The sequence below is a fragment of the Eumetopias jubatus genome, unplaced genomic scaffold (assembly GCF_037043125.1).
Source record: "Eumetopias jubatus isolate StellerSeaLion01/CBP00866 unplaced genomic scaffold, mEumJub1_p1.0 scaffold_10, whole genome shotgun sequence".
Taxonomy (NCBI): Eukaryota; Metazoa; Chordata; class Mammalia; order Carnivora; family Otariidae; genus Eumetopias; species Eumetopias jubatus.
In genome coordinates, this window is record NW_028274816.1 from 116,559,225 (window position 1) to 116,587,123 (window position 27,899).

The 27,899-nt window shown below is 35.4% G+C and overlaps 1 protein-coding gene across 1 annotated transcript in view; it reads left to right on the forward strand.

Moving 5' to 3' along the window:
• The window catches only part of MED13 (mediator complex subunit 13), a 99,921-nt gene that overhangs the window by 21,502 nt on the left and 50,520 nt on the right, over positions 1-27,899 (forward strand). Inside the window, exons 4-9 of the mRNA XM_028109058.1 lie at positions 9,090-9,235; positions 10,023-10,220; positions 11,678-11,872; positions 12,423-12,585; positions 12,774-12,884; positions 23,737-24,420. Of these exons, the coding sequence (XP_027964859.1) occupies positions 9,090-9,235; positions 10,023-10,220; positions 11,678-11,872; positions 12,423-12,585; positions 12,774-12,884; positions 23,737-24,420 (1,497 nt within the window). The remainder of the gene's footprint in view (positions 1-9,089; positions 9,236-10,022; positions 10,221-11,677; positions 11,873-12,422; positions 12,586-12,773; positions 12,885-23,736; positions 24,421-27,899) is intronic.

The window sequence follows — 27,899 nt, forward strand, 5'->3', positions numbered from 1 at the left end:
GACAAAGAAAAGTACAAATATGACTATATATGCATTCCCACATATATAGTAACAAAATTATTGCATATATGCCTGTTTATTTTTTTTTAAAGATTTTATTTCTTTATTTGACAGAGACACAGTGAGTGAGGGAACACAAGAAGGGGTGTGGGAAAGGGAGAAGCAGGCTTCCCGCTAAGCAGGAGCCCAATGCGGGGCTCAATACCAGGACCCTGGGATCATGACCTGAGCTGAAGGCAGATGCTCAACGACTGAGCCACCCAGGCACCCCATATATGCTTGTTTACTTTAGATACCTTTTTTGAGAAAAATGTATGGAGGCTTAGGAGTAATTTTTGAAAATCCTAGTGTTTCAGTTGGTATCAAGAATCATGTATTTTTAACAAAGGGTATTAGAATCACACTCTTGATTTGGTCTTTTCCTTGAATCTGTGTTATATATAGGCCATACCATCACTTTGTTGAGAAATAGTTTTATTTTCTAGCCTACAGGCTGTCTGTATTCTCTCTAAATGATGCTTGTAAACCATCAGGTTTTTTTCTGAGTTCATCTCTTTCTTTTAGTACCTTATCAAGTATAACTAGTAACAATCAAATTACATTTTGACTTGATCTTTTTTCTCCAACTCTGAGAATTCATTAGGCACATTTCCTGCCTTCTAGATTATTTCAGGCAATAGTTCTTTTTTTTTTAAGATTTTACTTATTTGAGAGAGAGAGAGCATGAGCAGGGGGGAGGGGCAGAAGGAGAGGGAGAAGCAGACTCCCAGCTCAGCAGAGAGCCCGATGCAGCATTCGATCCCAGTACCCTGGGGTCATGACCTGAGCCAAAGGCAGATGCTTAACCTACTGAGCCACCCAGGAGCCCCTTTAGGCAACAGCTCTATGATGTATCTCTCCATTACATAACTTGGGTCACCATTTAATGATTTCCTCATCACTTTTCAGTGTCTTATGTTCCTTGCTATCAGTCATCTGGTCCCAAAGCCAATGCCACATATTTAGATTTTTGTCGTGGTAGATCTCCCTTTTTGTGCCATTTTCTGTTTTGGCCACTGTTGTGTAACAAAGCACCGTCAAAATGTGGAGGCTTAACACAGCAGTTACATATTCTCATTAATGTATCTGCTGGTCAGCTGGTGTTACCCAATCTAGCCCACACTGTAAACTATAGTTTGGGTGAAGGTCTATTTCATATGATTCTCATGGCCATGAAAGAAGCATTGGAGGGCAGTCCAGATTGCATAAGCATGTTTGAAGCTTGCTTGGTCAAAGCAAGTCACAAAGCAAACCTGAGTCAAGGTTGGGGAAGTATATTTCCCCTCCTTACACTAAAGAGCCTAAATGAAGAGAGGGTGAGCAAAACATAATTACAAAGCTACAGTAATCAAACAGTATGGTACTAGCATACAGACATGTAAACCAATGGAGTAGAAAGTCCAGAAATAAGCTAGTATGTACATATGTATTGAAATGATCTTTGACAAGGGTTCCAGGACTATTCAGTGGGGAAGAGGTAGTCTCTTCAACAAATGGTGTTGGGAACACTTAGTATCCACATGTAAAAGAATGAAGTTGGCTTTTTCCTTACTTTATTATACAAAAACCCAAAATGGGTTAAAAGCCTAGACCTAAAACTATAAATCTTCTAGAAGAAAACATAGGGGGAAAGCTTTAGACATTAAATTTGGCAGTGATTTCTTGGTTATGACACCAAAAGCATAGGCAACAAAAGCAAAAATAAATAGAACTATATCAAACTTAAATACCTTTGTGCATTGGTAAAAAGGCAATTTATGGCATAGGAGAAAATGTTTGCAAATTATCTATCTGATAAGGGGTTAATATCTAGCTTGTGTAAAGAATTACAACTCAACAACAGAAAGTCAAGTAACCCAACTTAAAATTGGGCAGAAGACTTGAAAAGATTTCTTCAAAGATACAGGGATGGCCAATAACATGTAAAAAGATAGTCAACATCACTAATCCGAGAAATGCAAGTCAAAACCACAATGAGATACTACCTCACATCTGTTAGGACAGCTTCTATCAAAAAAATGAAAACTAACAAGTATTAGTGAGGACAAAGAAATTGGAACCCATGTTGACTGTTGATGGGATCGTAAAATGGTACAGCCACTATGGAAAACATTTATGTAGGTTCCTCAAAAAGTTAAGAATAGAACTACCGTATGATCCAACAGTCCTGCTACTAAGAGATTTGAAAGGATCTTTTTTGTTTTCTTGATCCAGCAGTCCTACTTCTAAGAGAATTGAAAGGATCTTTTTTTGTTTCTTTTGTGAGTTTTTATTTAAATTCTAGTTAGTTAACATACAGTGTAATATTAGTTTCAGAAGTATAATTTAGTGATTCATCACATGTAACACTCAGTGCTCATCACAAGTGCCCTCAGTCACCCACTTAGCCCATCCCCCTGCCCACCTCCCCTCCAGCAACCTTCAGTTCTCTATAGTTAAGAGTCTGTTTTATGGTTTGCCTCTCTCCCTCCCCCCATGTTTATCTGTTTTATTTCTTAAACTGCCCATGTGAGCGAAATCATACGGTATTTGTCTTTCTCTAACTTAATTCACTTTAGCATAATACACTCTAGCTCCATCCATGTTGTTGCAGTGGGCAAGATTTCATTCTGTTTTATGGCTCATATATTCCATTGTATATGTATACTACACTTCTTTATCCATTCACAGTTGATGGATTTTGGATTGTTTTCCATAATCGGCTATTGTTGAAAATGCTGCTGTAAACATCAGGGTGCGTGTATCCCTTCGAATCAGTTTCTGTGTTCTTGTATACTTTGGTTAAATACCTAGGAGTGTAATTGCTGGGTCATAGGATAGTTCTATTTTTAACTTTTTGAGGAACTTCCACACTGTTTTCCAGAGTGGCTGCACCAGTTTGCATTCCCACCAACAGTGGAAAAAGGTTCCCCTTTCTCTGCATCCCCACCAAAACCTGTTGTTTCCTCTGTTGTTAATTTTAGCCATTCTGACTGGTGTGAGGTGGCATCTCATTGTAGTTTTGTTTCCTATTTCCCTGATGTTGAATGATGTTGAGCATCTTTTCATGTGTCTGTTAGCCATCTAGATGTCTTCTTTGGAAAAGTTTGTTCATGTCTTCTGCCCATTTCTTAACTGGATTATTTGTTTTTGGGGTGTTCAGTTTGATTAGTTATTTATAGATTTTGGATTTTTTTTTTTAAGATTTTATTTATTTGACAAGAGAAAGACACAGTGAGAGAGGGAACACAAGCAGGGGGAGTAGGAGAGGGAGAAGCAGGCGTTCCCGCTGAGCAGGGAGCCCGATGCAGGGCTTGATCCCAGAACTTGGGATCATGACCTGAGACGAAGGCAGACGCTTAAAGACTGAGCCACCCAGGTGCCCCTAGATTTTGGGTATTAAACCCTTTATCAGATATGTCATTTGCAAGTATCTTCTCCGATTCTGAAGGTTGCCTTTTAGTTTTGTTGATCATTTCTTTCATTGTGCAAAAACTTTTTATCTTGGGGTACTTGAGTGGCTCAGTAGGTTAAGCGACCAACTCCTGATATCAACTCAGGTCATGATCTCAGGGTCCTGGGATCAAGCCCTGCGTTGGGCTCTGCACTCAGAAGGGAGTCTGCTTAAGGATTCTCTCTCTCTCTCTGCCTCTGCCACCTGCTCATGCACTCTTTGTCTCTCTCCTCTCTCTCAAATAAATAAATCTTGGGGGGGGGGATGGCCTTTTATCTTGTTGAAGTCCCAGTAGTTCATTTTTTTTTTAATGTTTTATTTATTTATCCATGAGAGTCAGAGAGAGAGGCAGAGGGAGAAGCAGGCTCCCCGCCGAGCAGGGAGCCCGATGTGGGACTCGATCCCAGGACCCTGGGATCGTGACCTGAGCCGAAGGCAGACGCTTAACCATCTGAGCCACCCAGGCACCCCAATAGTTCATTTTTGCTTTTGTTTCCCTTGTCTCGGAGATGTGTCTAGTAAGAAGTTGCTACAACCGATGTCAGAGAGGTTGCCCCCTGTGTTCTCTAGGATTTTGATGGATTCTTGTCTCACGTATAGATCTTTCATCCATTTTGAATTTATTTTTGTGTATGGTGTAGGCAGGTGGTCCAGTTTCATTCTTTTGCATGTGGCTGTCCGGTTTTCCCAACACCATTTATTGAAGAGATTGTCTATTTTCCATTGGATATTTTTTCCTTTGTTGAAAATTAGTTGGCTATGTAGTTTTAGGTCCATTTCTGGGTTTTCTCTTCTGTTCCATTGATCTGTGTGTCTCTTTTTGTGCCAGTACCATACTGTTTTGATGACTGCGGGAAAGCAGGATCTTGAAGAAATTTCCATACCCCATGTTCATAGCAGCACTATTCCCAATAGCCAAGGGGTGGAAACAACCCAAATGTCCACTGATGGATGAATGGTTAAGCAGACTGTGTTATGTACATAGTGGATTATTATTCACACTTTAAAAGGAAAGAAATCCTGTCACATGCTACACCATGGATCAGCCTTGAGGACATAATGCTAGGTGAAAAAAGCCAGTCACAAAGACACAAACTGTATGACTACTTACATGAAGTAGATCTAAAGTAGTCAAAGTCATAGAAACAGAAAGTAGAATGGTGGTTGCCAGGGGCTAGGAGAAGCAGAAAGAAGGAATTGTTGTTTAATGGCTGTAATTTCAGATTTGCAGGATGAAAAAGTTCTGGTGATCTGTTTCAAAACAATGTGAATATACTTAAATTACTGAACAGTACACTTAAAAATGATTAAGATGATAAATTTTATGTTGTGTTTTTTACCATGATTAAATAAATGAGAAAGAAGGGGTTGAAGAATTAGGACCACTAACTTAATTTTCTGCCAATATTAAAGTTATAATTATTTTTTATCAAGGAATTTACAACTTGGCAGGGAGTTCTATTAGTTAAATAATAGTGTTATAAATATTATGATAAGCATAGACTATTATGGGAGCTCACAGAGACATTGTTTAAAGGAGTGTAGAAGTGGGGTGCCTGGATGACTCAGTCAGTTAAGCGTCCAACTCTTCTTGGTTTTGGCTCAGGTCATGATCTTATGGGTCCTGAGATCAAGCCCAGGGAAGGGCTTCTCACTCAGTGGGGAGTGCTTGAAAAGTCTCTCTCTCTCTGCCCCGCCCCACACTCCCTTGCATGCCCTCTCCCTCTCTCTAAATAAATCTTTAAAAAAAAAATAAAGGAGTGTTGAAGAAAGATTAAGAAGTGGGGAGGAATTTTGTGGTAACAAAGGAGTTCTTGGTAGATTAAGTACCTCTGCCTGGAGAGTTAAGCAAGGATCAGATAACAAAAGGTCTAAAATGCTATACCAAGGTTTTTGGTTTTGTTTTGTTTTGTTTTGTTTTTATTCCTTAAGGCATTGGGCAACTATTGATTTTGAGCCTGCCAGTTACATGATCAGAATTAATTTTTAGAAAGATTGCTGGCAACAGTAAAAAGCAAGAAGATAAATTAGAGATTTTAATAGTTATTCAGACCTTGAAAAAACAACTTGACGAATCATGAATATTTAAGAACTAGAATCAGTAGGAATTGGTGATGGATTAGTTGACTATAGAGAGCTTAGGAAAAAGAAGTTGAGAATGATTCACTTTTCTAGCTTTGGACAACTATATAGGTACAGACTTGATAAGAAAAGGAATGTTTGATTAGAAATAAGTTGCTCAGATACAGACCTTGTCCTACAGTATTTAGTGCATACCTACTATGTGTCAAGGACCTATTCTAAAAGCTGAGGAGACAGCCTTGAATAAAGAAGACAGATTGCTCCTCCAATAGAGCTTACATTCGGGTGGGACTATAAGAAAAAAATAAACTAAAATTTTAGATTGTGATTATTTAGCCAATGAAATCTATCCCAGAATAGGAATTAAGGGACAGTTTAAATTAGAATGATTGGTGAAAACTTCTACTACAAGGTATCTGAACAAAAAACCTAATGAAGGTGAATGTAGATATGTGGAGTGTTTCAGATTGAGTAACAATAGGTACAAAGGCCTGGTGTGTTTAAGGAACTGTAGAGAGGCCAGTTGAGGAGGAAAAGTATTAAAGGAAGACTTACTAGTAAGAGATGAGGTTGGAGAAGAAATAGGTATTGGGGGTAGGCTGATGTAATGTTACATGAGACATAAGACTAACTTTTATATTGTTACCCAGGTTTGATTCTTTTCCACTTAGGAAATTAAAGTTTATTTTCATTATCTGGGTCTTGTTGAGACATTCTCATAGATCCTGTACCTGGTTTTTAAATAGCACTTAACATAACTGAAATTAAATGGGTATTTAGTATAGTGCCATATGCTTAGCCATAAAACACTTGTTTAATAAAGGAGTAATACTTGCTTTCGCTTGGTGGCTTAGTATATAGTGCATTTAGATTTGAATATAATACTAAGTTTAATGCAGAGTTCTTTTGAATGTGTGTGCGTGTTTTGCTTTAAGCATTTGGAATTAGGTTTGTGTTTGGTACTTTTATTTTTCCGCCTGTTCTACAGTATGGGTGCCTTACCACTGCTGGAAAGCAATAATAAAATTGTCTTTATTTTAAATGGGCATTAGCAATGGTCTGCTTTTTGATGGACAGTTCTCAACGTTATTAGTTAAATCTCTTCTCTTGGGGATTATTTTAGATTTTACTCTTATACCAAAGCAAATGTCTGTCGCTTTGTAATTACTCAACCAATAGCTGTTCCAGATGAGTAACAAGCTTAATATATTTAATAAATAATTGAAATAATTAGTTTTATTTCTTATTTAAAAACTGTTTGGCTTTGTCAGTTATGCTTCAGCAAGGCTGGCGGGAAAAAAATGTATTGGTTAAATGCAGTGTGGTATCTTGGATTGGATCCTGAAACAGAAAAATGGTTAAGTGGAAAATCTAGTGAAATCTAAATAAAGACTGGAATCAATGTACCAGTGTTAATTACTTGTTTGACAAATGTAGCATCGTTATGTAAGATGTTTAACTTCAGGGGAAACTGGGTAAAGGGTATATGGGAACTTTCTATGATACTTCTGCAACTTTCTGTAAATTTAAAGTTATTCCAAAAATAAGTTTATTTAAAAAAAAAGCAACAAAAGCTGCTGAGGTGAGGGAAGATATAGTAATCATTGCATAATTTTTATAAAAGATTTTTTATTTATTTGAGAGGGAGAAGCAGACTTCCTGCTGAAGAGAGAGCCCCATGCAGGTCTTGGTCCCAGAACGCTGAGATCATGACCTGAGCCAAAGTCAGATGCTTAACCAACTGAGCCACCCAGGCACCCAAAGAATTCATAATTTTTATTTATTTATTTATTTTTAAAGATTTTATTTATTTGACAGAGAGACACAGCCAGAGGGAATACGAGCAGGGTAGTGGGAGAGGGAGAGCCCAACGTGGGGCTTGATCCCAGGACCCTGGGATCATGACCTGAGCCAAAGGCAGATGCCTAACAACTGAGCCACCCAGGCGCCCCAAGAATTCATAATTTTTAAAAATTTAAAAGTAACAGTTCAAGCAGTATAGAGTATTACAAATTTTGAAAACCTCTAAAAATCCCTGCTTAATTGCTTTAGTCCCATTCCTTAGAAGTAACCAGGTTTAGTTTTCCATCTTTTTAACTTTTTTGCTTCCTACTTCTAGTGGTTACTGCCATAATTACAGAGATGCTTTATACCTCTAGACCTTGATTAATCAACTTTAGACAGTATCTACTGATTCTCTACCATGAAAGATAAGATTTGCTTTATTAGTGATAGTATTGTCAGTTTTTCTGGTTATCTTTTTAACTTGAGTGATATGCTTAAATTTGTTTCTTGATTTTTCTGTCAACTTCAGACAATCTTTTGGCTCCCTTATATATAAAATGAAGAAATTCTCAGCTCTGCATTACTCTTCACCTCTTTCTGACTTTTTTATTTTCCCACTTTTGTTAGCTATAGTATTACTTTTACTATAACTTAATTTTTTGTGCGCTTGACTTGTCCAGAAATAATTCAAGAGGGCTTTATAGATAGATACAACAGGTTTTCAGCTTATTAATGGTTATATTTTAAAGAACTGGTTCTTTAAGACAAATTCTTTTTTTTTTTTTTAAGATTTTATTTATTTATTTGACACAGAGAGATAGAGCCAGCACAAGCAGGGGGAGGGACAGGCAGAGGAAGAGGGGGAAGCAGGCTCCCTGCCGATGCGGGGCTCGATCCCAGGACCTTGGGATCATGACCTGAGCCAAAGGCAGACACTTAACTGACTGAGCCACCCAGGTGCCCCAAGACAAATTCTTAAGATAAATGTGTGGAAAAGAAATAAGAGTGGATTCTTCTTACTGTACAGTCTCCTCTTCTAGGCCATTTGACCTTTCTATATTTTATCCTAAAGATCGTTGTGCTTTCCTCTTGGGAACTTTTATTTTCCCAGCCATATCTAAATTTCATAAGATGTTCTGCTTTGCGTATAGCTTCGATTCTAGGATGCCTTCAGTTGTAAGATCCATCATTTTTTAAAAATAACTTACTATTGGGGGTCAGAGGAGGGCAGTACATTAAATGGTTGACTGATTGAATGTAGCCCAATTTCAGAAATAATAAAATAAGAAAATATAATTGTATTTAATTTCTTAATTACAAGGGAAAATAAAAATTAGGTCATCCGTAATTTGATTGCACACCTAGATTTTTTACAGTCAATTTAAAAAAAAAAATTGTAACTGTACTATTTTGGTAGCCTACCCTTTCCATTAAACCCACTTCCCCTTTACCTTTACTTATTTTGGTGGCTGTATTATAAGGGTATGTGTGGGTGTACTTAAGTTGTTTACTGATTTCCTCGATTTGCAGCTTTTTCTACTATGAACAGTGCTGTGAAGAACATTTCTTAAAACTAAATCTTTGCTTATATCTGTGATTTCTCATCCCCCCCTTCAGATGATGAAGTAGAACTTCTGGGTTAAAGAGAAATGTGCATTTTTATAGTATAGCTTCTTAATAAAGAAAAGCAAGTTAACTTATATTTTGGCTATTAATCATCACTAAAATACAACTTTTTCTTCTTTATTAGTGAACACTTGTCCTGCTCTTTCACCTTTTTCTTGCATGGAGACAGCAATGTTTGTACCAGTGTGGAAATTAACCAACATCAACCTGTATACCTTCTTAGTGAAGAGCATATCACCCTTGCTCAACAGTCTAATAGCCCATTTCAAGGTAGATTATTTACTGGCTTAGATATTTGATCTCTTACTGTTTCAAGAAAACTCTTAATTGCAATTGGTAATTTTAAATTTTGGTATTAATGAGATTTCCCATGATCGTTAGCCTAGTGATGATTCTGATGTAGTTTATTTTCTTCTTCCAGAGTTTTAAGTTAATGAAGTAAGTTTTTTAATACAAATATTTTTTTAATAAAATTCTTGTACATGAATGATAGCGTGTTTTAAAGTGTTCTTTTAAATAACATTTAGCAGATATATATGTTTATGTTTTCAAGGTCATATTTTGTGTCCAGTCACATAAGCCATTTTTAACGTTGGTACACGGGGACTTTGATATTTATACAAGATTGCTGATTTGTTTTTAAGGACAAGGTGTTCTTGTTTTAATTCTAACCCTAGTATTTACTTTTTAAAAATTACATGGCAGTACATAATAAAAGTACTTAGATTTATACACACATACACACACATACAGTTTTCCTCAAATTGCTTTTCCTTACTGGAAATCAAGAGAAGTAAAGGATATACATATAACCCCACTCATGTTGAAACTCTAACCATGTGAGATTTTTTTGGGTGGACAAAATACTAAGATTTTATAATAAATATTGTGCTTTATCTTCACAATAATGAAGTATAATAAATTTTTCTCTGAAATGACTGTTAAGAGTTTCCTTTTCTTTTTTAGATTGCATAATTACTTTTCAAACTATTCAGTGTGATCTTATCTGGTGTACCAGCCTTTAGTTACTTACTCGATGTCTCTTTTGGGTCTCTAGTAATCTTAAGCCCATTTGGACTAAATGGCACTCTCACAGGACAAGCATTCAAGATGTCTGATTCAGCTACCAAAAAATTGATTGGTGAATGGAAGCAATTCTATCCTATCTCATCTTGCTTAAAGGAGATGTCTGAAGAAAAACAGGAAGATATGGATTGGGAAGATGACTCTTTAGCTGCAGTAGAAGTTCTTGTTGGTATGGATTCTGAGTATTAATTTTAAGAGAAAAATATGTGACTGTGTATTAGATTTTGCTGAATAATAATTTCCATACCTTAGTGGCTTTGAACAGTAAGCGTTTGTTTCTTTGTTTTCTCCTCACATTACATAAGGGCTACAAGTTGGTTGTGGTTTGGCTCCTTGTATCTTGTCATTCTACAACCTAGGTTCCATGATTACCCACTCTCTGGGACATGCTGTTCTTATAAGAACAGAGGAATAATAAGGACTGAGTGTAACTATGTAAGTGTATTTAAAGCTTCTGCTAGGATGTGATGTATGTTACATCTGCTCACACTCCATTAGACAGAACTAGTCACTTTGCCATGCCAAAGTCATTGGGGCAAGGAAATAAATACCACCTAGAGGTAAGCATGCTAAAGGTGGGAAGAAGATAACTGTGAATGAGTAACATTTGGAAGCTGGAAAGTTGACAACCTGTTATGTAGTATTTTAACATTTGGTGAAACTGTTGCCTCTGATAATTTTTAAAAGGTAGAAAGTGCACCTAAAGAACTCATGGCTTTGATCTGCTCTGCCCAGGTCAGCTCTTTTCATATTGGCTCTTCTCTGTGTCTTCTCATTCAGGGACCCAGATTAACAAGGTAAACTATATTTGGGAAAAGACATCATCTTAGGGAAAGGACAGGAATAAGAGAGGCTGCACTGATCTTGCAAGCACATTTAAAGCTTCTGTTGGGATCTGGTGTATATCATATGCAGGTCACACAGCCAAGCCTAAGAGTGGAGTGAATAGGTATACTCCATGTTAGAGAGATGGGGGAGGTGTGGGGAATGTATAATTGAGCAGGTAATTAGGATTAGAATCTGCAGCAGTATTTAATAGAAACATGTGGCAATGTTATATATATGAAGATTGTCTTATTCACGGGTTGTTGTTGTTTTTTTTCTTTTTTTTAATAAAAAGAATACCAGTATTGAACTTCAATAAATACTTTACTACCAGGGTAGTTGTGAAAAAACCAGAAACAAAACACAAACATATATTAGGCTTTCAGTAAAAGACCTGTAAAGAAGAAAGCAGAAAATGGTCCATAAAGGTGTCCAGATTACCTTTGTTAAACTTTAACAAAATTTAAAAAGTAATATACATTATAGTTTGTCAAATTTACAAATAAAGATTTAAAAGTAATACACTCTCATGATTAGAAAATCCAAAAATGAAGAGAAAGCTGCTTGCTTCGAAGTCTCTCACTGAAGGTTACCACTAAAGGTATTAACATTTTCTTACGGTTTCTTCCAAAAACCTTCTGCCAAAAGGAGCATATATTTATAAAAATACATTAAATATATTTTTATTTTATTTAAACAAATATAGTATGTACTTTTCCATTACCGTACTTTTGAATGAAACTAATCCCACTATAGTCACAGTGGTAATTTATTTTCTTGTCCATTATTTTTTCCTTTCAGCTGGTGTCCGAATGATCTACCCAGCATGCTTTGTTCTAGTCCCTCAGTCAGACATTCCTACTCCTAGCTCTGTGGGATCCTCTCACTGTTCAGCTTCTTGCTTGGGTGTCCACCAAGTGCCTGCTTCCACAAGAGATCCTGCTATGTCTTCAGTTACTCTTACACCACCTACGTCTCCTGAGGAAGTCCAAACAGGTATCATATTAATCTGTTTCATTAGCACTAGTTATAAATCTGTTGTTTTGAATATATCAGCACTTAATTATTTTGAAGTAATTTCGGACTTACTGAAGAGTTTCCATGTATACAAAGAACTCTCTCATCCAGATTTCAAAACAGCATTTGTTCCATCACCCTCTCTAAATGTATACATTCATTATCATTGGCCTTTTTGTGAACCATTTGAGAACAAGCTGCAGACACAATGCGTCTGCATTACGCCCAAGTACTGAGTGTATTTCCCAAATTTAAGAACACTCCTATATAACTATCATTTAATCCTCAGAGTCAGGAAGTCAGCTTTGATATAACACTACCATCAAGTTTACATCCTCTTTGGATTTTTTGCTTTCTGTATTTAAAGTAACATTTTTTTGTCTCAAAATATATGGAGGCATACCAGATAGATGTGGAGTACATTGTATAACAAATTAACAAGCAAAAAAAAAAAACCCCAAACCCAAATAATGTTACTTTAAATGTACTTTTATTCTCCTATAGCCTGTTCTTTTTTGTTTGTTTTCAGTTGATCCTCAGTCTGCCCAGAAGTGGGTCAAATTTTCTTCAGTATCTGATGGCTTCAACTCTGATAGTACTAGCCATCACGGTGGGAAAATACCCAGAAAATTAGCAAATCATGTGGTGGATAGAGTTTGGCAAGAATGCAATATGAACAGAGCACAGAACAAGTACGTGTTTTCATTTTCAAGTTTAAAATATTGCATGTTGGTAGTTACTTGTATATAGATATTTAAAGTATAAAAAGTCATTTGTATGACTTTAAAAATCTGATTTTTTTAACTTCAATTTTAATGCTTTATTCGTGGTTATAGAAAACCTTATGAATTCTAAAGAATTTTATAATTTCAAATCTTAGGAGGAAATATTCAGCTTCATCAGGTGGTCTGTCTGAAGAAGAGATACCTGATAAAGTAGCATCCTGGGATTTTGTTGAAGCCACACAAAGAACAAATTGCAGTTGTTTGAGGTAGTTTTTTTTTTCCCCCCCAGTTGATTGATGTCTATATTACGTGTGTGTAATAGCTTCTTATGCTATTGAATACTTGGGTCTCACTTTGAGCTAGTTTACCTAAGCATAATGTGTGAGGATTTTTTTCAAAAGAAAATTTGAGGGGAAAAAATTTAGTGACTTGAGCTGATTATAGAAGTACATACAAACGTATGCCATAGTCTTTACACAGTTACCAGAGCTGAATCGTTGAAGGCTTGGTTTTACAGCTAAATAAAAGAGAATTTTATACTGGATTATAGTATATATAGTATCTATAACGTAAAAGGCACACAAGTCTCTTGAGAAAAGAGTTCATAGATGGCACTGTGCCTGAGAAATTTCTCCTATAGGTTCTCATAAAAAAGGTCATATATGATACACTAGATGAAAATTTCTGTAATCCTTTTTATAGTAAATATGGTATTAGGTTTTATGCAGCAATTTCTTATCCTTTTGGGCAAAACTATAGGGATATGTTGAAATAAGATTCAGAAAGTACAATTCTACAAGGGATTGAAGCTGTACTGTAAAAATACAAACTTTCTAATAGACAGTATTGGTTAAAGATTAGTAGAACAATGGATGAACTTGGAATTCTTTTGGCAATTGTATTTCTATATTGGAGACTTTGAGATTTGGTTGTCAGAGGCATTCAGATTATATTGCCTAGAGTTTACTATTTTATTCTAAAATGAAAGGTAGATCATATGCTTTTGCAGTCTTGTAAACAAATAATGGCACTGACATCCCTTACCAGAACTTGTGAGCTAATAGTTGGTTACTCTTTTGTCACAGATGTGAGCCAAAGGAATGGAGTGCCTGTATGTTAGGACCAAGGTTTTTCTTACATTAGCTTTGTTTGATTGAATACAGTGACAGAAGAGCACCTGGGTGCCTCAGTCGGTTAAGCGGCTGTCTTTGGCTCAGGTCATGATCCCGGGGTCTGAGATCGAGCCCCACATTGGGCCCCTTGCTCTGCGGGGGGGTTCTGTTTATCCCTCTGCTTCTACCCCTGCCTGTGCTCTTTCTCAAATAAATAAAATCTTTAAAAAAATAGAATATAGTGACAGACTCTCAAGTGTTCTGGTTTGTTTTTGCAGAGGTTAAATGTACTTACATAGATTCTTTGCATTAGAGACCGTATAATTTTTTAAAGTCTGACAACTGTGTTAAAAACTTGTCTGTTGCTGATACATTGGAATAAAAATATGGATAGATTAGCTCTTGTTTAATAGTTTAAAATAGTTAAACACCATAGCCACTTGGACAGGGGGGACCCAAACCTAATCTTCAAATGTAGAGCTCTATGACTATTTGTCTGAGACCAGACAGCAGCAGCTATGATCCATTGGCCAAATTTGGCTCACTGCCTCTGTTCATATGACCTGTGAGCTGAAAATGACTTTTACATTTTTAAATAGTTGGAAAAAATCAAAGAAGAATATTTTGTGATGTGTGGAGAAACTTAAATGAAATTCAAATTTTAATGTCCATAAAGATTTATTGGAACAGAGTCACATCTGTTCATTTACATGTCAACTATGGCTACTTTCACAGAGTTGAGTAGTTGTGACACAGACTGTAAGGCCTCTGGAGCCTAAAATATTTACCATCTGGTCCTTTATAGAAAAAGTTTACCAGTTCGTAGTCTAAGATAAGTAGAATGCTTAAATGAAACTAGGCCTTTCTTTCCATATATTGACATTTTTATTAAGCTGTTCTTTTTTAGCTCCCTACCTAGATTTTTGTTTTATTCTTTTTGAAAAAGATGCGAGTTTTAAGTATATTTGTTTAAAATGGTTTTATTTATTTTTAAGATTTTACTTATTTATTAGAGAGCATGAACAGGGGGAAAGGGAGAAGGCGGCTCCCCGCTGAGCAGGGAGACCGATGCGGGACTTGATGTTGGAGTTGATCCCGGGACTTTGGGATCATGACCTGAGCCAAAGGCAGACACTTAACTGACTGAGCCACTCAGGTGCCCCTAAAATGGTTTTAGAGGAAGACCCTCAAAATGCATATTGGTAAACATAAGTTTAAGTTTAAATTCTTGCTTCCTAAGCTGAACTTTTATTTTTCAAAACTTATTGTGTCTCATATCTCCAGAAATTCCTCCCAGGTATAGAGATTTGCAATAATGAAATTTTGTATCATTATACATGTGACTTATTTTGGCATATTTGCTGTTCTAGGAAATAATACAGTGTTTCTGATCATTTACTTTTTTTTTCATTATTGCATTTTGTACTTCTAATTCCTTCTCCACTTCCCTCAAACCAGGTTCTCTTATTTACTTCTTAAAGAAGGCTTAAAATAGATGTTGAGCCACATGAGTATCATCTGCTGCCATAGAATATAGGAAGTAGGGCACACATTTGATAATTTGACTATGCTAGTCAGCCAATTTGCTGTCAAATCTATCCCTGCCTTTTCCCTACTCTATTCTATATTGCAGGGGATTACATTTCCTAGGCTCCTTTGCTTTCTCCATGTGTTTGTTGTTTCCCCCACCCACCCCCAGCTTTATTGAGATATAATTGATAAATAACATTGTGTGAGTTTAAAGTATACAGTGTGATGATTTGACTAGACTCACTTGCTTTCTGAATTTGGCTATGGTAGGTGCTAAGAGAAGATTGGTTGATGAAATGAGGAAGGAAGCCAGCTTATTTCTCCACCCCTTTTTTGAGCCAACTCCAGCAGCAGTTCTTTAATGGCCCCTTCTTCTGTGGTCCAACTTACCACTGACCAGATCCCACTGTGGTTCTAACACCATCCTAAGCTTCTTTGATCTGGTGATACTATTTCATCTTACTGCCCTTTTAGTTCAAGAGGTCCCAGAAACTGTCTGCTGTTGGTAGTCTATGAGTTGACTCACTTTCCTCTTTTTGTAACTCAGTCTCTATAGTAGATTTTCCTCTATGTGAGACACAGGATTGGACCCTGACTGATATACGTTGATTTCTCTTAGAAATCAATTTGAAAAAGAGTGCATAGTTATATAAGCAATTTGCATGAGTATGTAATGTATGATTTAAATATTTAAATTAAACAAATGGAGCTAAAGTTACCCTTGACCACTCTCAGTCTCTTGCCAAATGCTACTACCTTTCCCTAGAATTGACTACTTGCCAATTAGGTATTATCTTCCATAGTTTTTCTGTAATTTTGTGTATGTGTTTTTCCTCTCAACACAAAAATATAATACGGATGTATTTGACAACTTATTTTTTTCATTTTAATGTGCCTTAGATCTTTCCATTCTTGTTACTTGTAGATCTGCCATATTATTTTTAAAAACTTCTTGGTATTCCACTGAATGAAAGTACCATAGTGTATGTAATCATTCTGGGTTTGATGGACAGATAGGTTGTTTCCAAAAGTTTTTGTTTGTGTTTACTTTTAAAACAAAGTAACACTTCTAGGACTATCAATTATTTATTAGATTTTTTTGAACACTTACTCTGTGATAGGAGATGTCCTATGCTCAGATACACTAGTGAATAAGGCCTCTGCTATTATGAAGCCTGTACACTAATGGGGTAGATAATTATTAAAAAAAAAAAAAGAATTTTTAATCTTTTTAGATTTTAAGAGTGATGAGTGCTGGGGCACCTGGGTGGCTCAATCGTTAGACGTCTGCCTTCAGCTCAGGGTCCTGGGATTGAGCCCCGCATCTGGCTTCCCTGCTCCGTGGGAAGCCTGCTTCTCCCTCTCCCACTCTCCCTGCTTGTGTTCCCTCCCTCACTGTGTCTCTCTCTGTCAAATAAATAAATAAAATCTTAAAAAAAAGTGATGAGTGCTAAGAAGGAAAAAAATTAGGTGGGTGATGTGATACAGAGTTGTGGGAGAGGGGGCTATTTAAATACTTGTGAATTCAAAAAGATCCTACCAATTTTACTCCCACTTTTTATATATAGAAGTGCTGGTTTTTCTTGTGCTTTCACTGATCTGAGAACGGTCCTCAAAATTATTTTTTTTCTGCTAGAGTAATTGAAAAGCATAAAATTGTTTTAATTGGCTTCTTTCAATTATTAATGACATTAAATATTGCATATTTATTGAAATTAAGCTTTAGTGTGATAGAGTGTTCTTAAGAAAATTAGCACTTAGCAAGCTATATAAATAGAAAGTGATAAAATAAATTTCAAATGTTAACACTAAAATATTGGGAACTTTAATCAGTAGGAAGACACATCTAAAGGGATCATTCTTTTGGATTTTGCTTTAAGAACACAACTTCTTTTTTAGGACAATTTCCCAAATTAGTTGAATTCTTTTATGAAATTCAGTTGTTTTCTCTAAAGGAGAGTAGCTTTTTTTTTTTTTTTTTAAGATTTTTTTATTTTTAGAGAGGGAGAGCAAAAATCCTGCATGACCTGAGCCGAAACCAAAAGTTGGATGCTTAACCGACTGTGCCACCCAGGTGCCCCTAAAGGAGACTAGTTTTAAAGAAAGTGTCCATACTGTGTATTGTGTAAGACTGATGAATCACAGACCTGTACCCCTGAAACAAATAATGTATGTTAATAATAATTTAAAAAAGGCAAGTGTCCATATAGAAGAAAGGGACTATGATTTAATGTTATCAAAATTTTAGAGAGCCACTGCTATTAGTATATGTTCCAAATTAATAGTTTCTTACCCTTATAGAAGGGTAAATGAACCTATGGCTGTGTACTTTTCACATTCCCTATATACTTGGAATATAACCTAATAGTTCCCCTCAGATTATTGGAGATATTATTTCTCCTTAGTGCCTTGCATAACTTGATTAATCTTAACTTTTGGTCTCATCACTCATTTAAACTCTTAAAAATTATCGAGAATCCCAGAGTGCTTTTATTTATGTGGGTTACATCTATTTATATCTATTTTAGTGAAATTTATATTTTTAATTTGTTTTTTAAAGATTTTACTTATTTATTTGACAGAGAGAGAGAGAATAAGTAAGGGGGAGCGGCAGGCAGAGGGAGAGGGAGAATCAGGTTCCCCACTGAGCAGGGAGCCCAATGCAGGACTCCATCTCAGGAACCTGGGATCATGATCTGAGCTGAAGGCAGACACTTAACTGACTGAGCCACCCAGGCACCCCATATGTTAGTGAAATTTTAAAGTTTATTTAATTAAAAAATAACAAAAAACCCAGTACATATTAACATGAATAAAATACTTTTATAGAAATCAAGTATATTTTTCAAAGCAAACAAAACCTAGAAGAGTGGCATTGTTGTACAGTTTTGCAGATCTCTTCAATGTTTGGCTTAATAGAAGGTATCTGGATTCTCATCTGCTTCTGCAATCAATCTTTTGTGCATATTGTCTTAGCTGAAGTATGTGGAGAAAATCCAGCCTCACGTAGCTATGCAGTTGGAAAAGGGGAAGAGTTTTATTTTAATAGCTTTTTCAGGTAATAGTAGATGTGCTTTGATACTACACCAAAATTTGACAAGTGGTAGTTTCTTAAAGGTTAGTCTTAATGTGTAATCTGAAGCCCATATTAATCAAATTCTTATATTCCATAATAACTAGATGGATCTTTTACTTATGCATGATTTTGTAACATCATTCATCATTTGGAAAATAGGAAGTCACTGCATTATGCGGATTCTTGAACGTTAGCACATTTTGTTGTATGGTATAAAAAAAGTTGAATTTGTTAATATCACCAATGATCTCATCAGAAAAATCTTTTTAATATTGGGAAGTTGGGAAGCTTATTGTTGCAGATAAAATTTTCCAAATTCTAATTCTTACTTAAAAACTCACATTTATTTGTTCTTACTTAAAATGACAAACTCATTTTGTTCATTTTTGAGACCCAAATAACCAAGTCTGCCAAATAACCAGATCTGAGCAACTAAGGTTTATCAGTCAATTATTCATTTTTTAAATGAAAATAGTGTTCCGTGAAAAAATGGCTAGTTTAGCTTGCAACTCAGTTATTTAAGGACTTTCCCTTAAATCACCTGTTGTTTTTAATATGTAGCAGAAATGCTTTATGTGTATTTTTTTTTTAATTAGTTGTTTTTATTTTTTAAGTGAACTCTACAACCAGGGTGGGGCTAGAACTCATGACCCTGATGAGATCAGGAGTCACATGCTCTACCAACTGAGCCAGCTAGGTGCCCCTCCTGTTTCTTTACATAGAATATGAAAAGCTGTGTATGCAAAGATTGAACTTTAATAAAAATTACTCATTTTTACTGTCTTTTGAAGGACATTCTTAAGTGAAACTGGCTCTAAAAAAAATTGAATGTATGGTGGTAAAGAACACAGTTTTACTACTAATAGTACCACTGTTTTGATTCATGTTTGGTTGCCAGCAGTTGTACTGTCCCTTGCTTTTGTAACATCATTGTAAATATCAACATAATGAAAAAGGCAAATAATGTCTTGATGGTATTATGATAATGGTTTGAACCCCATACAACCTCTGAAAGAGTCCGTGAACCATATTTCGAGGACTTTTGTAGTAGACACTAAAATATTTGAATAATTAATAAATGAATAAAAACTGTCATGGTATCTACTTATTCTTGCCGCGCCGCCTTCTATTTTTTTTCCCGTTTTTTTCCTTTGCTTTCCTTCCCTTATCCTGCTGTTACTGTTGCCTGTCGTCCTTTTTTTCTTTTCCTTAGCTGGCTTAGAAGTTAGATACTCTATTTTTACTCTTCTGTAAATTGAATCAAACATTTATTGCATTTGTTTTCTGTCAACTCTAAAGTTAATCTTTATGTCTGTTTTCTTTATGGAACATAAAAGGACCTTTAGACACTTTAATCTTGCTCCAGTTATTTTCTGTGTTGTTGTTTTTTGCATTTTAATTCTACCTTGTTCTGTTGTGAAAAATTTCATACGTGCAGAAAGGTAAAATTGGATCATGCACTCTTATATAGCAGCCATCCATATTTACTTACTACATTTGCTTCATGTAGACCTCTTATTGAAGATTTGTAAAAATTTTAACATTTTATTGAACTTGATTTATCTAAAATGATTATTTTGACATATCAGTATAAAATTTTGAGATAGTTGGCATCATTTTTTTCATGTCTTCAAAAACTGGTTTACATTTTATACTTGTAGCACATCTCAATTTAAACTAGACACATTTTGAGTTTCTAGTAGTCATTGTGATTGTGGATACCATTGTTAGCGTAAGTTTAGAAATAGAACTAGGACTAATGACTGGAAGGTACAGAAAAGGGAAGATTCTGTTTAACATAAACTATTTTTTAACAGGGTGCCTGGCTGGCTTTTTGGGACTCTTGATTTTGGGGTTGTGAGTTTGAGCCCCACACTGGGGATAGATTACTTAAATAAAAAAAGTTTAAAAAAAAATATTTTTTTTCAACAACTGGGGCTATTTAACAATGGGATGCATTTCCTTATAAGGTAATGTGGGCCTTGTCATGAAAGTATTCAAAGGATGATCAGAGAAGGGATTATTCTACTTTGGAATAAACTACTGCTTGTTTTTTAAGGACCAATTTTTTATTAAAAATTTTTTAAATGCTAAATTTGAATTCAAGTAATGCACATGAAATAAAATTAAAAACTGAGTTCCCTCTCCTATATATGTATATAGATCTGCCTGCTTTCCTTCGTACAAATGGAATCATGCTATGTATACTGTTTTGCAACTTGCTTATTTTGATAAACAGTAATCATGGGTATTTTTCTGTTAGCACATATAGACCCTACTCTGTGTTTCTTTTCTTTTTTTTTCTTTTTTTTTTAAAGATTTTATTTACTTATTTAATTGACAGAAAGAGAGAGAGAGACAGCGAGAGAGGGAACACAAGCAGGGAGAGTGGGAGAGGGAGAAGCAGGCTTCCTGCTGAGCAGAGAACCTGATGCGGGGCTCGATCCCAGGACCCTGAGATCATGACCTGAGCTGAAGGCAGTTGCTTAACCAACTGAGCCACACAGGCCCCCCCCCCAACTCTGTGTTTCTTTTAAGTTTATACTACTCCGTAATACTATGAAAATATAATACTTTATTTTGGCATTCCCCTATGCTGTACTCTTGCTGAAGTTTTTTTTTTTTTTTTTTTTTTTTTTTAGATTTTATTTATTTGAGAGGGCGAGAGACAGAGCACGAGCAGGAGGGAGGGGCAGAGAGAGAGGGAGAAGCAGACTCCCCGCTGAACAGGCTCGATCCCAGGACCCTGAGATCATGACCTAAGCCAAAGGCAGGCACTTAACTGACTGAGCCACCCAGGCACACCATGCTGAAGATTTCTAAAGCAAATCTTAAATATCATTTCACTCCTTCAGTATGCAACTCTAATATTTTAATTTTTATAAATTATTAATATTTTCTTTTTTTACATAACTATAATTCCATTATCACACCTAATAAAAAGAACAGTATTTTCTTAGTGTCATCTCATATCCTCTACAGATTTGTCTCAGAAATGTCTTTGTAGTTGGTTTGTTTGACAAGGATCTGGACAGGGAGTATACATTTGATTGTTAAGTCTTCTAGGTCTCTCTTGTAATCCCCTACCTCATTTGTATGCCATTGACTTGGTTGGAGAAGCTATGTCAGTTATCCTATGGAATGTTCCTCATTCTTGATTTCTCAATTTGTCATATATTGTAACTTGTTCTTTTAGTGCCATTTAATTTCTTCCTTTATCCCTTGCATTTCTTTAAATGGAAGTTAGTTCTAGAGCTGTGCTGTCCAGTTCTATCTATGTTAGTAACCACCAGTGGCTATTTAAAGTATTTGGATTTAAATACACTTAAAAATTCAGTTTCTCAGTTGAACTAGCCACATTATCAGGTCCTCAATAGCCACTTATAGAACATTTCTGTCATTACAGAAAGTTTGTTGGACAGTGCTGATCTAGAGGCTTAATGGATTCATGTTCAATTTTTAAAAATTTTTTAATTTTATTTTTTAATTTTTGAGAGCACACATGTGAGCTGTGGGTGGGGGGGTGGAGGGAGAGAGAGAATCTTAAATGGGCTTCATGCCCAGCACACAGAGCCTGACACTGGGCTCAGTCTGAGGACCCTGAGATCATGACCTGAGCTGAAATCAAGAGTCAGATACTCAACCGACTGAGCCACCAAGGCACCCCTCAGGTTCAGTATTTTTGAGGAGAATACTTCATCATAAGTGGTGCTGTGTTGCTTTGTATTGTGTCACATCAGAAGACAAATGTCTGGTTGTTCCACTTTTAATAATTGGTTGAGATTGAGAAGGTGATGATCAGCCTGACCCCTCATTGTAAAGTTTACCATATTTACTATAAATACAGTTTTTCTTCTTTCTTTGAAATCTTTTTCTTATTACATTGGCTAAAACTTTCAATACAGTTATTGAATAGAAATGTTGAGTTAGTATTTTTGCTTTGTTCCCAGTTTTAGGGATAAATTATCCAGCCTTTTATCATTAAGTATGATATTAGTTGTTTTTCATAGATGTCCTTTATCAGATTAAGTTTTAGTCTGCATTTTGAGTCTTTTTATAATGAATTACGTGTTGAATTTTGCCATATGTTTTTCTGTACTTATGGCGGTATCTATATGGTTTTCTCTATTCTGTTAATGTGATGAATAATGTTGATTTCTGTTGAATGTTATACCTTATATTCCTGGGACAGATACCATTTGGTCATAATGTATTATCCTTTTGTATATTATTGGATTGCTAATATCTTGTTAATGATTTACATCTATACTTTTAAGGGATATTGTTCTATGATTTCCTTTTCTTATAATGTCTTTGATTTTGTTCCCAGGTTAATGGTGGATTTTTCCTGTGTCTTTTTGACATAATTCCAGTTTTCTTTGATAACTTTCATGCTTTTTTCCCCCGTGCATATAATATGTCCTAGACTCTGTACAGAAGGATGTTCAGCATATTCCCTGAATAGAGAGGGTTCTTCAAAAAAGTACCTACAGTTGCTTTTTCATACTCTTTTTTGGTTATCTCTGATATAACAAAACCATTAGTAAAGTAAATTTTAAAAGAAAACTTAAAAAATCTAATGAATACTGAATGCTTTTACTTCATATTCCTCCACATTTTTTGCCTAGTTTCTTAGTTAAAAAAACATGTCAATATACACCACTGTCAGTTGAGTTTAGAAATCTCAAGGTGCACAGTATTTTTACTACACTTAAAGAAATCTTAAACTCTGAACAAAATTACTAGGTTTTTAGGTATGTATATAGTTTTAAGTTTTTCAGTTTCAGAATTGCCTCACATTATGAGGAAAATAATTCTTTTAGGCATTTTCTTTTCTAGTTAGCTGATTCTCTTTCTGTAGTGGTAAGCCTTGGGAGAAGGAAGGTGGGATGCTGTGTGGGGTCCATCAGACAGTTGCAGTGCTATCCAGAGTGATTTAACTCTATTTCTGTAGAGTAAGTTTTTTGGCTGGCTACTGTAGGGTTGTAGATGATGATTGGGAGCTCAGCCAAGCCATTGATTTATCACAATTATTCTGAAATATCAGGTACATTCATGAATGAATGAATTTCAGATCTTTCTATACTTTTTTTTTAATCTTAAAATAACTAGAATTTTATTTCTGTTCAGATACTAAAATACTTAGGTTACATAAGGTAAATCATCTTTGGTTATCTAATCACATACTAGTAAATGAGAAGATGATTGGCTCTTATGAATCTTTCTGCAGTTCTTAGCTTCAGGTTGCTGAACAAAGTATTTTTTCCCTGTAAATTCAAATCATTTACTTTTAGATTTATATGTCAAAGAACAAATACATGATTGTCTAATAGTGTTAACTTGTGTACTTTGATGTAATAGCCATACTGTATAAGTTAAACCTTTCTTTTAACTTTTTAGGCACAAAAATCTCAAACCAAGAAATCCTGGACAACAAGGACAGGCACCATCTTTAAGTCAGCAACAACAAGTACTTCCTAAGCACAAGACCAATGAAAAGCAAGAAAAGAGTGAAAAACCACAGAAACGCCCCTTGACTCCTTTTCACCATCGTATATCTGTTAGTGATGATGTTGGCATGGATACAGATTCAGCTAGCCAAAGACTTGTGATTTCCGCTCCAGATAGTCAAGTGAGATTTTCAAACATCCGAACTAATGATGTAGCAAAGACTCCTCAGATGCATGGCACCGAAATGGCAAATTCACCTCAACCACCTCCACTTAGTCCTCACCCATGTGACGTGGTTGATGAAGGAGTGACTAAAACACCTTCAACTCCTCAAAGTCAGCATTTCTATCAAATGCCAACACCAGATCCCTTGGTTCCTTCTAAACCAATGGAAGATAGGATAGATGGTTTATCCCAATCTTTCCCAGCTCAATTCCAGGAAGCTGTAGAACCTACAGTGTATGTTGGTACAGCAGTAAACTTGGAAGAAGATGAAGCTAATATAGCCTGGAAGTATTACAAGGTCCCAAAGAAAAAAGATGTAGAGTTTTTACCACCTCAGCTTCCAAGTGATAAATTCAAGGATGATCCAGTTGGACCTTTTGGACAGGAAAGTGTAACATCAGTTACAGAGTATGTATTTTTTTAATAGTCACTATTTATCATTTAAGAGTAGGAATGATGTAAGTTCTTGATACTAGGACTCCAGAATTGGTTTCAGGGTAGGATTTTATTATTATATTATTATATATAATATATTAATTATTATATTATTATAAATAAAATACATATAAATATAAATATAAATATTAGTTTTGCATAACTTCTTTACTGTGTTTTTTCCTCAGGGAACTTCTTTACTTTGAAATACTAGTCACAAAAAAGTGGAGAAAATAATAGCACTTGTCCATCAACCAACTTAAGGATTTTGCATATAATTAGAACTCCTGTGTACTATTTTTCTTCCATTTTTTTCTTCCTCTGTCCTAAATTTGGTGTTCTATACATGTTTTTAGATGTGTAGCTCTAGTTAATTCATTTTAATTGTTTTATAGTGTTTCTGTTATGAATAATACATAATTTATCTACTTTCTTAAAGATGGACAGTTGGTTATTTTCAGTTACATAGGCTGTAGCAGTGAACTTTTTTGTACACATGTCCTTATGTATTTGTGTAAGATTTCTCTAGGGAATATGTTTAAAAATGGAATTGCTGGGCCTTGGGGTATGTCCATATTCTGCATTAAGGGTCGTTGCCACGTTGGCTCTCCACCTATACCGGTTTACACCCTCATCAACCAGCAGAGTATGAGAATGGTATTTTCCTCAGTGTTTGGTATTATGAGACTTTTAATTTGGCTAACCTGTATACAGAATGGCATCTTATTGTCTTAATACATGTTTTCCAGATTCCTAGCAAGATTAAGCATCATTTAAAATGTTCATTGGACATTAAGATTTCCTCTTCTGTGAACTGTCTGTATGTCATATTTTTTAGTCTATTTTTCTTTCCCTTCCCCCCCCCCAATTCTTTGCATGTTCTGGCTATTTATCTTATATTAGTTACATGTGTTACAGGTATCTTCCTCCATTCTATGGATTGCCTTTGTCCACTTTATGTGTGACATACTTTGGGTGGGAAGATTTTTTGGGTCTCCCTTTACTATGTTGTTCTGATTAAATTTATGTTCTGTCCCATAAGTCTTTTGCATTTTTATCTGTAGATTTTTCTAAAAGGTGAAAATCAACCAACGAAACACCATTATATTCATTAAAACTGTCTGTCTTCTTACCAGTGCAAGACCAAGTAGTGTGCAAAGTTATATTTCTTCTCTATTAGTCTGCTGTCAGCAAAAGTATTTAGGGTCTTCTCTTTAGTTTAGAATTTTAAAATTTCACAAGAATATGTGCAGGTGTAGTGATCTTTTGTTCATTCTTTGTATCGGGCATTTGCGGTGGGCTGATTCAGTTTGAAGTCTTTGTCCTGCTACTGGGAAGTTCTCTTCTTCTTGGATAATATCTGCTTTTTTCCCGCATTCTGTTTGGAACCTCTGTAATGCATATGTTGAATTTCTGTATTTTCTCTCATTTTCCATCTTTTTTTCCTTTGTATTCTAAGGGGATTCCTCAAATTTCTTTTAACCCTTTCTTGAAGTCTTAATATTTGTTGCTCATGTTTTCTTATTTCTAAACTTTTCTAAAAAATATCATCCCCTTGTTTAATGTTCTGTAATTGTTTTCTTCAGAATTACTTTATTTTCATCTTTTTACTGTGCTTTTATCACTTTTTTATAATTATTTCTTCATACAATTTTTTTTTTTTCAAGAGAGAGGGAGAGAGAAAGAGTGGGAGGGGGAGAGGAAGAGAGAGAATCTTAAGCAGGTTCCATGCCCAGCATGGAACCCAAGCCCAACGTGGGGCCGGGGGAGGGGGGCAGCGTGGAGCTCAGTCTCACAATCCTGACATCATGACCTGAGCTGAAGTCAAGAATCAGTCGCTTAACTAGCTCAGCCACCTATGTGCCCCTCTTCATACACATTTTAGAATGAAGGAATCCCCTATTCCTTACTCATTCAGTAAATAATTTAGTATTTTTCAATTCTGTGCGGAGATACAGGTGCAAATTTCCTCTGATTTTTTTTTTTTTTTGAAAGTTAGCTCTCCTGTTGTTTATGTAGGTTTCCTATAGCCCCCTCTTGCATATTCTAGTCCATGACCTTTCTCTGCTGTGTTTCATTGATTTTGAGCTTCCCTGAGACTAAGTAAAATGTCTGGCCCACTTGTAGCCTCTCCCATTTTCCTTACTGTTAAAGATTTATTCTCTTTTAATATTCTTTATTATTTTAGTAAACAAACCTGTGTGCCTTATCTAGCTCTTTGAATCTTTAAAGTGTTCTAGTATTTTTTTAATTGAAATTAATCTGGATTTGAAATTTAGGGACTTTAGGATACCCTTATGATCATGGAAGAAAACTAGATTATTTAATAGTTAGGAGGTCTCTTGAAAGCAAATGATGCCTTGGCAACAAATCTCAAAAGATCTTAATGTTATTTGTGCTGGATGTAATATAAAATTCCTCAACTCTTGTCTGAAGCTACTGTTGGTTTTTCTGTTTCTGTATTTCTCTACATATATTCTGTACACAGTAGAATGGTCATTATAAGTTAAATGTTACGTTACTCATTTCCTTTTAAAACCCGTGAGTAGTTTCCCTTTACATTTAGAATAAAATCCAAACTTTTTCCTCATCTGTAAGATTCTACCCAGTTCCTGCCTAGCTAGTTCTTCACTCTTATTTACCACTGTCCTATTTGCTTCCTGATTTCATGACATCAGCTTTCTTGCTATTCCTCAGAAAGCCAACCTCATTCCTAATGGCCTTTAGAATTGTATTACAGATGGGGAAACAGCTCACCCCTTATTTAGCCCTGCTGAAAAGTTACCTTCTCAGGAAGTATTTCCTGACCATTTTATCTAAACTATGGCTTTTCTTCACTTCCCAAATCACTGCCTATCTTGTACACTGCTTTCATTTTTTCTTTATATATATCATCTGAAATTACATTATGTATTTGTTAATGATCTTTTTCCAATTAAAATGTAAGCTACATGAGGGCAAGGACTCTGTCTTGTTTACTGCTGTGTTCCTCCAGCATACATACACTCACACACACACACACACACACACACACAGACCCCTAGAACAATTTTAGGTCCATAGTAGACATTGAGCAGATGTTTGAATAAATGAAACAACAGTATGGCCCTAGTGTTACTTTATGATTTTAGAACTTGTTTTTTTCTAGATTATAATTTTTTATTTAATGTATATAAAATGTAGCATTAATAATATTTTTAGTTTTATAAACTTAAAGGGTGAGTTTTTATGGGCACATCATATTCATAAGATCCAAGAATCCTAGCCATAACTTTAAATAAGTGTATTAGCTGCTTGTGTGCATGAACATCTGTAAGTGAAGTGGAATGAAGGTCTCTTAGAAGTTAATACTGTTTAATGTTAGAATCCGTTCTGAAATTATTTGACATTCTTCTCACTGAATAAGAGAAGGAAGAAGCATAATGTAGAAAGGTAGCATGCAGAGTAGAATG